Source organism: Cydia pomonella, chromosome 3 (genome assembly GCF_033807575.1).
Source record: "Cydia pomonella isolate Wapato2018A chromosome 3, ilCydPomo1, whole genome shotgun sequence".
NCBI classification, from domain to species: Eukaryota; Metazoa; Arthropoda; class Insecta; order Lepidoptera; family Tortricidae; genus Cydia; species Cydia pomonella.
In genome coordinates, this window is record NC_084705.1 from 20,159,939 (window position 1) to 20,172,337 (window position 12,399).

Genomic DNA, 12,399 nt, shown 5'->3' on the forward strand with positions numbered 1-12,399 from the left:
TAAGTAGACTCATACAGTCAAGTTTAATATTTGTATTAGATTAAGGCTAATTTTTTTTCGCCAATCTGATTAAATTTTCTGATCAAATCAGGTGGTGCGGACGCAAACGACCATTTTGACCGCCAATTATGACCGATATTACCGATAAAATGGAGGTGTCGAAGTCTGGTGGCATTTTTTAAATTTAGAGCGCTCAATAATCACCATAATTCTAAATTTGGAGATTGACACCAATTTATTTTCTAAACAAATCGGTTGATTTGATCATTCCGTCTGGACTGGCCTTTGGTCAAGGCTATTATTTATGAAGAAATAATTATATTGGTAAAGTGCCAATTACATCCACACTTTATCAGGCCAGGGCTATAACCAAGCTATAACCGCAAAAATCAGGCCCGTGCAAGAGTATTTTTCCGTATCACTAAATATCAGCACATCGTTTTACAGTATTTGAAATGTAAGAAAATGGTTCATTAACAAAGATATCAAAGATTTTTCCCGATTGGCCCGATTTCGGGTCCGAAAAAAGATATTTTTCCGTTTCACCAAATATCAGCTCATCGTTTACAATATTTGAAATGTAAAAAATGGTTCATATGCAGAAATATCAAACGTTGAATAAATTTGGCAATTAGAGACAAAGTATTTTTTACATTTCAAATATTGTTAGCATATCGTTTCAAAAATTGTGTGTATCAGGCCTTGATCAGGCCTGATATAGTGTGGATTTAATTGGCACTTAAGGCGCCAATTACATCCAAACTTCCCGATATCGGGTCCGAAATCAGTCCCGATGTCGGGCTTGATTATCGTATTCCGGTTCACGCAATATCAGCACATCGTTAACAATATTTGAAATGTAGTAAAACCGTAATAACCGCTAGATATAATATAATCATTATTTTTATACCACGTCGGTGGCAAACAAGCATACGGCCCGCCTGATGGTAAGCAGTCACCGTAGCTTATGGACACTTGCAACTCCAGAGGTGTTATATGCGCGCGGTGCCGACCCTTTAAAAACCTGTACACTCCTTTTTTGCAGAACCCCATACTGTATACCCTCGGGAAAACCTCGGCAGGGAGCTCATTCCACAGCCGGAACGTCCGCGGGAGGAAATTCCTCTTCAACCGAACAGTGCACGACCATTTAGGCTCTAGGGTATGAGGATGAACACCCTGCCGACGGCGAGTGATGCGGTGATAGAAAGTGGCCGTTGGCATCATGTCAAATAATTCTTCAAAGCAAAGCCCATTGTACAAGCGGTAGAACACACACAAGGGGGCAAAGTCTCTCCTTAGACTTAAAGGTTCAATGCCGCTTGTGAGTATGGGATCGTCGACGATTCGTAAAGCGCGCCTTTGGACTGAGTCGAAGGATCCAAGCCGGCATCCAGGTGCTCCTGCCCAAAGGTGACAGCAGTACTCCACGTGTAGCAGTCTTTGCCCCGGAGTAAAGTATCGCCTCGCATTATTGAGCACACCGAGATTTTTGGATGCAAGCTTAGCATTCCCTTCCAGGTGGCTACGAAATTGGACGTCACTGGAAATGTCGACACCAAGGATCCCAATACTCCCTAACATGGTAAGAGCTGTGCCTTGGAACTGTGGGACCACAGTGAATGGGGTTTTCTTAGAGGTAAACGCGCAAACTTGTGTCTTGGTGAGGTTGAATCGGACTAGATTGTCCCGACCCCACACTGAAACTGGATAGAGTGCTCTCAATATCGGACATAAGCTTTTCACAGCTCTCCAGCACCTCAGAACGAGGGATGTTGGCACGGCCTGTGTAATAGGCATCCCCAGTACTGTCGTCCACATAACAATGACTGTCGCCGATAGACAACATGTCATTGATGTACAGCAAAAACAGCGTTGGGGATAGCATAGCACATAATATAATTAATTAATATTTATCTTGCCACTGATGAGCCAAAATAGTGTGTAATGTGGATTCTTGCATGGTCGCGCTTCGCGCCTCCTTTGATGCGAGCAGGAAAACCGACAAAAAACGGGGAACAAGGCGTGAACAATCTGCGTAATCGACGCCACGCTGTGATTCACGTACGAGTGTAGAGGGCCTTTTACGAGAATGTAAAAAAAAAACAATCGTAAAATTTAGATTGTTTCTTTGTATAGGTTTCTACTTAAATTTAATCAATAATGTATATTCTCTAGAAAGTGTAGAATATAGCTTATCATTATCAAGCAATAATGATGTCATTCCTCGCGTGCCTTGGTAGTGCCTCTACACGTAACACAATTTGGCTTGCGATTTTTCGTTGGCCATGTCTCTAAACTCCGCGCCCAACATGGACATGAATTGAACATTTCGTTTCACGAAATTTTCAACCGGTCACTATATTTTTTTTTTGTAAGAATCAATAAAAGATTGTTTCCTAATTTTATTGTAAAATAAGCCCTTAATTTCTAAAATAAGAATTGTAAATAAAAATAATATCTTATTTCCAAACTTTTAACAAAGTATTGCTAGTAAAACCGCATGAAATGAAATGTTGAAGTAATATCGGTCGCATTTATTTACTATTTAGCATCCGACATGTCGGCTGCGATACGTTGTCTCATTACAATTATCGCTCCATCCCACCCTGTTATCTCGATTGGACAAACAGGGTGAAAAAGAGGAGAAGGTAAGAAGAGGAGGAAATGAAAATATGATACACTACAACTAAAATAAAATTATGTATATTGAAAACAACTGTTTGTTAAATGTATATTATGCTATTAAGAACAATCTATAAATTAGGTACGAATTTATCAACTGATTTACATCTAGGGCGCAGCAGTGGCAGCTGAACATCTTTTTTGCAACAAATCAAGGCAATTTTAAAGTCAGTTAACTTATTAAAAGTACGTTGAAAATGAGAACATTTAATTAAGGTGTAATACATTATTTAGCCATGATGATGTAAGTATGCAATTCAACAAATTGTAATTTCTTAAATTTGAAATGTTATAAATACAGGAAATCTGTGGTATATAAAGCCTGACCAGTAATATATGTATGATCACGCGCCATATTGCGAATTTTCATTGGAAGTCAATTTTTCATACTAAACTGGACTGTGACCCTACACGTGAGAATAACAGCACCCATATATTTCTGGTCGGGCTTTACTTTGGTATATACTGGATCAATACCAATGGGTCTCCAAACTAGGCCGAAGGGGCCGCATCTGGCTCGCTAACCTGCCAATTTGCATTCCGAAAAGTACCTAAGTCCATCAATCTGACCCGTGAAAAGAAAGCGTCTTCCATGATCATGGCCCTCAGATCAAAAAGTATTGACTTGGAAACCTCTGGTAACCTATGATGAGCCAGTCTTAGCTTCATACGCGATTTCACAACTTTGTTCTTCTGTCGCATTTCTTGTATAGCATAGCATGGAATATTGTATAAGTTTTATTTTCAGTATTATTGAACATTAATTGCGTCACTACTTGTCTGATTGACTTGATCAATAAAAAAGATACGTTTTCACGAACATAGCCTTAAGCGCAACGAAATGTGTCTAACGCAGTAATCCGGCATGTCATGCCTTCCAATCGTAAATATTAGCATCTATTGTTTGCTAGCTTGGACTAATTCAAGACATTATGTGCCTCATGTTGGTCTTCATTCGAGTTTACTCTTGTTGACCTGTAAGCAGGTGTTCACGTAGAGTGCAAATTTCTCGTTCAATATTTTCACGCGCAAGTGGCTCAAGAAACTCGAATTCTGGTGTGTGATATAGCTTAGGGATCTGTGAGAACTGGTTTAGGACCTGTAAACAGAGACAAACAGTTTGAGTTAAAGTTACAAATAATGACGGATGACACTAAAACGTAGTGATTATAATGTATGCTCTTTGGATGACACTAGTGCGAATGACATATGTAATACGTCCACTAGAAACATATCAATTAAACTTCTTTTATTACGTTTTTTCATTGCCTCGTACCATTTGAATGTTTTAACAGAACTAAACAAAACTTATGCATATACTAGATTCACATTTTACGCACCCATAAAATATAATGTATTAAATATTGCAGTGAAGTGGTTCGGTTGTCAATTTAAGAAGGAACTAACGCAAAATTGCAGTTTTTATATTGAATTGTGACACGTTTTCTTAGAGGGCAAATACCATGAAACAATCCACTCGGAAACGAGCCAAGTTGGCTCGATACAAAAAATCACGAAAGCGAATTTATTTTCAATTTTATATCGTTAATTACACAATAATTACATTGTTACTGTTACCATAGCAGTATAGTTTTAGTATAAAATAGCTAATGATATAGCCGAGGGATTTGACTAGCAAAACTTTAAACAGAAGTATAGTATACGAGTATTGATTTTCTAAAATGAATTTTGACCATTGTTTCTTTTATGCGAGCGGTCGGCTCCCGTGTTAAGGACTTAAGGACTAGAGACTTGTAAAAGCAACAATGTCGTTTAAAAAGCAACTATATCTTGATAGTATTGACGTTCTAATCAATGTAACAGTTTATAAGATGACATCTTTTGGAAATGCAGGACGATCGACCATCTCAATGTGCTGCTCATGTAGCACTAAATAATCAATGGCTTTTGTTTAACATTAATTATTTTAGGGAATTCTACTATACACTTCCAGAGATAATGACGAAAAACGTCAAAACTCGCGCAGATCCTAAAATTTTTCGTAGCAAGTATCACGCGATGCGCCTAATCGTTTGTTCTTATCTAATTTCCTGGCTTTACGCCCCTCTTAAGACACTGTCCCAGATTTAGTTGCCTAAGGTCGGTAAGTAGATATTTTTTAGTTACCTTAATCCTTAGTTCCACGTAGTTCTTATTGCTCATTGCTGCGTACTCTGCGCGGACCAGCTTAGCATGGGCCTCGTACTCTTCACGGCTGGCTGCGAGGATGGAAAGCTCGCAATCACCAAATAGCTGCAGGTCTCTCAGCGGCGCCGGGCCCGGCGTGCCGCCGCCTGGAGAACCCGCACCACACGCTCCACACCATGCCGCCTCGTCGTCTGTTAGCAGCGCCAACACGTATGAGGTCAGGTCTTGCTGGAGACATAGAAAGATTGATAAATATATATGATATTCACAATACCAACCAAAACATGTTATGAATTAAGAGTTTAAATTGTATTGAGAATTTTGTGAAAAGTGTATCCCATCAAAAACATTTTCATGTAAAACGTTTTCAAGACGAAACCATAAGGTTCGCACTGTCAAAAAGTTATCAGATCTCTTGTAGAGCCAAGGTTCTAACTCAACCTTAGTCAACATATATGGCTTAGCTGTTTCACTACCCTCACATGGGAGCAAGGTGAAAAATTTATTCACTATTCATTAAATTTTATTATACAATACTTCTTGTAGTAACGAATCGGCCAAGCCACATATTTTGACTAAGGTATAGGGTGTAGAGTTTGTGATGTTTGAGTTTGTAGAGTTAGAAGCTTGGCTCTAAAAGAGATCTGATAACTTTTTGAGAGTGCGAGCCTTATGGCTCAACTATTCTATATCCTTAGAATAGTCATCAAGTCCAATAACAAAAACTATCTACATACCATATTTCAACGAAATCGGTTCAGCGGTTATTGATTCCCCATATAAAATTCCACCCCCATTTTCACCCTCTCAGGGACTAAAAATTTCAAGTTTTTGATTTTCTGTATTTTGTGTACTAATACTATCCTACATACCAAGCTTCAGCTTCATACGACTTCAGGAAATACTCTAAGGGTTTTGATGATCATCAGCGAGTGAGTGAATGAGTGAGTCAGTGACGAAATTGGGGTTTTTTTAGATATGAACAAAATCAAAAGTATGAGAGCTATGTAATTGAAATTTCTTATGCTTAATAAGTCCACTATTGACATTGTATCCCGAGAATTTTGTTTAGCTGGTATAATCCAAACCCAATTTATGAGGGTTCAAAAAACGACTAAGCGCTTCGAGAAAAGGTAGTTAGTGCCCTTGCGCTTTGCTTTGCTCGTCTTGGCGGGGGCATTACAGTGCCCCCAGATAATCTCCTTGTATGATGAATGATGATGACGATGTATCTGCTCAGATTTCGCCGAAACAATAAAACGCCTAAACAGTTTAGTCCTTGGGGTTGTCTGTCTGTTATTTATCTAGCTCCAGCCAGCCTAAAAAATAAAGGCGCGAGATAATATAATTTAATGAGTGGAAATACTTACAGATTGTGGATGCAGGCGTAATAAATCTGCCAGCAGGCGTACGGTGAGATCTGTAGGCGTGTGTCTCAATACTATAGCCAATTTAAACGCCGCAGGTTGGATTACATCATCTATGCCTTTTGCTAGCAAGTTCTGCCATACACCAGCCTGAAAACGACGTATGAATAGAAGTCACAAATTAATGAAGAAACCAAAGTACCTATTATATTATACCTAATGTATTAATGGGAGACAGAGATAAAGGCTTTTATATGATCTGTGGTTACTTGTACGCTTTGTGGGTAACTAGTAGGATAAATCAAAGAATGAAAGAGCAGATGTATACGCACTTGATATGCAACGCAGTTGCGTAGAGAGTGCCAAACAGTGTCTGGTGGCGCAGTATCAGAGATGCGGGTCCAAGCGGCATCAGCATCGGGGCACACCAACACGCTGCATGCCGCACGCCACATGCGTGCTGCCGCGCAGCCTTCGCGCGCGCCCGCCGGTACTGTATTATTATAATTATGCATGTTTTGTATTGCCTCAAATTATTTTATGCAAAAGGTACTTAACCCATTCAGGGCCCGTGACTCAGCGTATGGGTCATGTTCAAACAGTCGCGCAGGGCCCGTGACTCACATGTGAGTCGTGAATAAATTCTGATTTAAACATAAACAAAACGTAATATGACGAAATAATATAAGTATAATTTGAGCTAACAACCATCTTTATAAGGCATGTTGAAAAACATAATTGTAAACATGTTTTTTTTTAGTGAAACAGGGTCTAGAATATTCAAGTTTGGTTTACTGGAAGTGTAATATAGTAAATATTCAGAAATTCGAGATACATAAGTGTCCCAAGCAAATGGATAAATCTACATTTCAAAAATATCAAAAATATATTTATGCCTGAAGTTATTGACATGACTCAAGGTATGGGTCACCGTGGCCTGGCGCTAATTGTAAAAACTACACATATCTTCATAGCACGCAAAAATAAACTTTATAACTTGGTTTTAAAGCTTATTTCATGACGAAACTCGTTGCAAATTGTACCTTTTTACAATGGATTACTTTTTGGATGGTAGCAAGCAACATTTCTAAGGACCAAACATTACCATGCCAATTTTTTTTGTTTCATTATAAAAACAGGGCGGCTTAAACAGTCACCAACTAAATGGTATATTGTATTATCGCAATAGTGTGTGAGAAATATTTAAAAGAAAAGATTTTTTCTAAACATTTTCGTGGTAATAAGTACTATAATACATTTTAAGTGCTCTATTGTTTATATTATAATGACGTTTACCAAAACAAAGTTCATGACCGGCCACATGTAAGATTATCGGAGACACTTGGACAATAAACAATGGATGCACCTGGGCGGCGGCGGATTTAGCGGCGGTTTTATCTTTAACGTGGTATTTCTGACATAAACTCAAGAAATGATCCCCTCTATTAGGATGTATTTTAGAGTAACATGGGAAATTATATTTAGTCACGATTTATCCGTTGGCGACTTTATGCTCCTGGTTTATGGTTAAAAAGTAAAGGCTGACTAGAAATATACATAATCACGCGCTAAGATGCAGAATTTTATTAGAACTTTTTTTTCATATTTTTCTGAACCCTATAATTATATGAAAATAACAGCACCCTCTTGACAATGATCATCTATTTCTGATCAGGCTTTAAAATGTTCATTCTTAGTTTCTTACAAATATCAATAAATTAGTAAATATATATATATTTTAATATGAACAGTTGGTTAGTAAAAATGTTGCATAATATTGTCCAACGGACCGGATTCATAAGCGGCAATTTCTTTGACGTTCGCGCCAGGCCCCGAGACCCATAAGCTGAGTCACACGTTTTAGCTGAAAACGGTTTGTATGGTGGCCCGGCGTGTTGTGTACGCTTCGTGGTTCGTGGCCATGAATGGGTTAACCAAAATGCAGCATACAAACATAAAAAGCGATCTACAAATAATGCCTAGTAACATAATGGGTCAATGTAGGTCAGCCTAAGGGACGAAGCTCACGCAGCTATACGTCAGAACGAGATACCAATATCGCCTGCTCCCTCTAATGTATAACTTCGTATAATATTTACAGCGTATAATATCAGCAGAGCCCGCTTATTGCAATGTAAGTATTTTTATTTATGAGGAAATTATTTGATTATAATAGTAAGTACCTATGTAAGCTAAGCTTGATAAAAAAAATCAACATCTTCATCATAAAAAACCTTGTACCATTTATTATTCTCCGTTTCCGTAGTTACAGCCTCACGTCACTGATAATATCCATCATTTTTATATTTATGGTATATATTCTATGAATATGTGGTAGTTTATATACTGTTATTATTTATTTATGTAGTTTATAAGTATGGTTTGTTTTTTTAATTCATTGACGACCGGTTTGGCCTAGTGGGTAGTGACCCTGCCTACGAAGCTGATGGTCCCGGGTTCAAATCCTGGTAAGGGCATTTATTCGTGTGATGAGCATGGATATTTGTTCCTGAGTCATGGGTGTTTTCTATGTATTTAAGTATTTATAAATATTTATATATTATATATATCTTTGTCTTAGTACCCTCAACACAAGCCTTATTGAGCTTACTGTGGGACTTAGTCAATTTGTGTAATAATGTCCTATAATATTTATTTATTTATTTATTGAATTTATTTCTTTCTCTGCACCAATTCTAGATATCTCTGTTTGGCCCTATGGTTGACTGGTAGAGAATGCCATTTGGCATTAAGTCCACCATTTGTACATTGTTGTATATATTTTGTGCAATAAAGTCTAAATAAATAAATAAATAATCGCATGTGATTTGCATGCAATACATTGCGGCATTTGGTCGATCGATTTAATTCGTTGATCCTACTTAATCTCTTCACATTCACACACCTTACTTCAGTAACTGACGAAAAAGACGCAGCAATAAGTGAGATGCAGATATCTCTCTCAACGGTGTCTAACGTTTTGCTGCGTCCTTGTCGTCAGTTACTGAATCAAGTAAGGTGTGTGAAGCGCTTTAGCCAATAATTATGTAAAATTGCATGCCATTTGTTGCAATGTCTGTGTCACAGCCTGTAGAAGCCTTAAAGCATCAAGTCTACTTAAACTTGTCACTAATCAAAACACTTTGCAAGCTGTCTATTTAATGGCCGCAGGTTTGAAATATTAAATTACGCATATTTTTTAAATAATAACCAAGACCGACCGAATATCAATGACTCACCTCCAGTATCTGGTTCCTTCCACCATGCCTTCGCCAGCTTGAATAAAATATGGCCGTGAAGCCAAACCGTCCGCTGTGAAACACATGGAAAAACAATAAAAACTACTATTTCTAGCCAGCAACAAATTCAATTTTCAGACCCTTTCATTACAGTAATAAGTCGCATATTTTCATTTACTTAATCGAAATTGACAATTCATTTAATATCATTTTATACAGTGCAATAACAAAACGCACTAGAAGTCGTTCAATTGACAAAGAATTACATTATTTGTAATTTGTCAAGATATTACTTCAAATTAAATATGTACAATAAAGAAAAACAAGTTCTATATTTTATGACGACTACTCACTTAAAATTCACAAGTATATGATGGTTAAAATCGTATTTGGTAGAAAGAAATTGTTTGTTTGATTACGTTGAACGAGGGGCGCGCGCGACTGTCATGGTCGCCGAGGCGCCAGGCCTTTCTCATTGGGGAGGCCTATAGTGCTGTAAAAAGCTCGATAGATATTTCGACAACATTTCACTTTTTTTTTGGATTAACTTCGCTTATTGCTACCCACTCCTCATAAAAAATAGGTACCTACCTCGAAGTTATTTACCTAGTAAAACGTAGTAGTAGTAATTTAAATCTTCTCGGGTCAGAGGTGTATGGTTAGAGCCGGTGTAGCTTTATGACGTTTATAAGCGCATTGTAATATACCTACTGGAATAATAAACTATCTTTATCTTATCATATTAGGTTAAGCAAAACAAAAGTTGATAGCGTCAGACCAAGATAAGTTGGAAGGGATTTTCTTCTTCTTCTTTTAAAATATGGCTTCCATCAGTTCCATCAAATCTATGATGATTTTGCCAATGTCAAGTTACGTTGTAAGTTTTAAGTGTGCTCGTAGAGCATGGCGTTCGGTAGTTGCTTTTAGTAAAGAGATAGCTGGATTTTACTAAAAGCCACGTTGGATTGCCGGGTGTTGATTAAAATATGGTTAAACGCGTTTCAAGATTAGTCTTTCATTAGCTGCATACTTCCACGATAGTTCACTGCATAATAAGCTATCAATATAACACTATAAACTACATGAATGAGCAAAACAATAAAAAATATTCTCGAGACGTCTTCGCCATCTTGAATCTCAACGACAACCAAGCGATTTTGATAGGCCAGACGGTGCAAGTGTCAAGTAAACGTCAAAATTTCATAGAAGATTGACGTTCAAAATAACTCGTGCACCGTCTGGGCTATTAAAATCGCTGCCAGTACCAACTTATCTTAGTTTGACTCTAATAGGTACTTTTCGGTACCATTCGAATAAAAGCTTAGAAAGTAAGTATCTAAGTTACTAGCAACTGGAGTGTTAAAAAAATAGGTATATCATGTTGTCACAAGGGTTTCGAACAACTTTGTCAGTAGAAAAAGGCGCGAAATTCAGATTTTCTATGGGAAGATTACCCTTCGCGCCTATATTTTTTAAATTTGTCGCTTTTTCTTCTGACGGAAATGGCTTGACAGACTATATTGCAGTACCTATCTCTCTTTCACTCGATTGTTGTTGTAATAGCGAAAATGATGAATTAGAAAAAATAAAATAAAAAAATATTTGCTAGAAATGTGGTACAGAGACTTTGTGTTTATAATTTTTCACGAGTTCAGCACATTTCGCCAATAATGTAATAGGCATGCAAATTATCTTTTTTATTTTTATTAAGCTACATTACATATATACATTATTGACGATTTAAAAGTGCTTGTTGCTAGGCCTATTTGAATAAAAGAATATTTTGACTTTGACTTTGACTTTACAACTATTTACATAATATCATATGGATCATCAATCATTCATCATCGAAAATAAAAGTGAAACATAGCAACTATTAAAAATATACATATATATTGTTACCTACATATGTCGGGATGTATGTACAATGTTTGTTAATGGTAAAAAAAAAACTTATATGCCGTGGAAGAATTCCTGAACTGAATAAAAAGCTTTTTCCAATAATTGCATTATTGGTACAAACTTTGCAAAGGTTAGTTCATTAATGTCATTTGGTAAGTGGTTATAAATTTTTATAGCCGTTAGATAAAAATTTTTACTAAAAGTTTACTGTTATATTTCCTTGTAACTACAAGCCTGTTGGGATATCTGGTATTGAAGTTATACACACTTCTCAACTTCATGAACAATTCAGGGTGCAGCCTAACAAATTTACATGCTTCTAAAATTCATACAGACGACAGTGTTAAAACTTTTAGGCTCTTGAATAGGTCTTTACAAGGTGTTAGTTGTGGTACGTTACATACTGCTCTAACGCATTTTTTTGAGAAATGAAGAGTTGCTCAATATCTTTTGCGTTTCCCCATAAAAGAAGAACGTATCTGATAACTGAGGCTACGTAACCATGATAGGCAGTAAGAGCGGTAGTTTTATTGACAGCAGAGGCTAATTTCCTAAGGACATAGACAAAGCGATTAATTTTACAACATTTTTCCTGTGTTTGTGGTGTCGAAGAGCAATTTTTATCTAATAAGATGCCTAAAAATAATAAATTGTTCCGTTTCAATAATGTATTTTTCTTTAAATAGATGGAGAGAGAGAGTCATATTTAGGCTTTACTTTTTGACAGGTCGGCATTAAATAACTAATTTTCTAGGCCTCTTAATCTGAGTTTTACCTTCTTATACCAAAAATGCCTAAACAGTGTGACATTTAGTAATATTATTTTTGTTTATCGATTAATGGAATGATAATTATTCGCATCACTAAAGCTCGGGGGATGGAGAAGCAAATACCAGCACGCATGCGCCCCCGCGCGTGAAGAGCCATTTCCAATCAGCAATTTAAATGAGTAATAACGAAAAACACTCTTATTTCCATGGAGTATGGTTCTGTATACATGCAGAGCTATAAAGCCGTACTTGAACCGACAACGTTATACACAAGTGAGCATTATTTCC

General features: G+C 37.0%; 1 protein-coding gene across 1 annotated transcript; it reads right to left on the reverse strand.

The window, feature by feature from the left end:
- Positions 1 to 2,690: 2,690 nt before the first annotated feature.
- LOC133516247 (uncharacterized) lies at positions 2,691 to 9,979 on the reverse strand. Its single transcript, XM_061849081.1, has 6 exons — positions 9,793 to 9,979; positions 9,440 to 9,512; positions 6,533 to 6,693; positions 6,204 to 6,350; positions 4,813 to 5,061; positions 2,691 to 3,784 (listed from the first exon to the last, which is right to left on the reverse strand). The coding sequence occupies exons 3-6, from the start codon at positions 6,653 to 6,655 to the stop codon at positions 3,647 to 3,649; spliced, it is 657 nt and encodes a 218-aa protein (XP_061705065.1). The 5' UTR covers positions 6,656 to 6,693; positions 9,440 to 9,512; positions 9,793 to 9,979; the 3' UTR covers positions 2,691 to 3,646.
- Between the last annotated feature and the right edge of the window lie 2,420 nt (positions 9,980 to 12,399).

Coding starts and splice junctions, on each gene's coding strand:
- LOC133516247 (XM_061849081.1), bottom strand. CDS start 6,655: ATGTGGCGTGCGGCATGCAGCGTGTTGGTGTGCCCCGATGCTGATGCC. Junction 6,351..6,532: donor GCAACTGCGTTGCATATCAA/GTGCGTATACAT, acceptor CGTCGTTTTCAG/GCTGGTGTATGGCAGAACTT. Junction 3,785..4,812: donor ACGTGGAACTAAGGATTAAG/GTAACTAAAAAA, acceptor CTCTGTTTACAG/GTCCTAAACCAGTTCTCACA.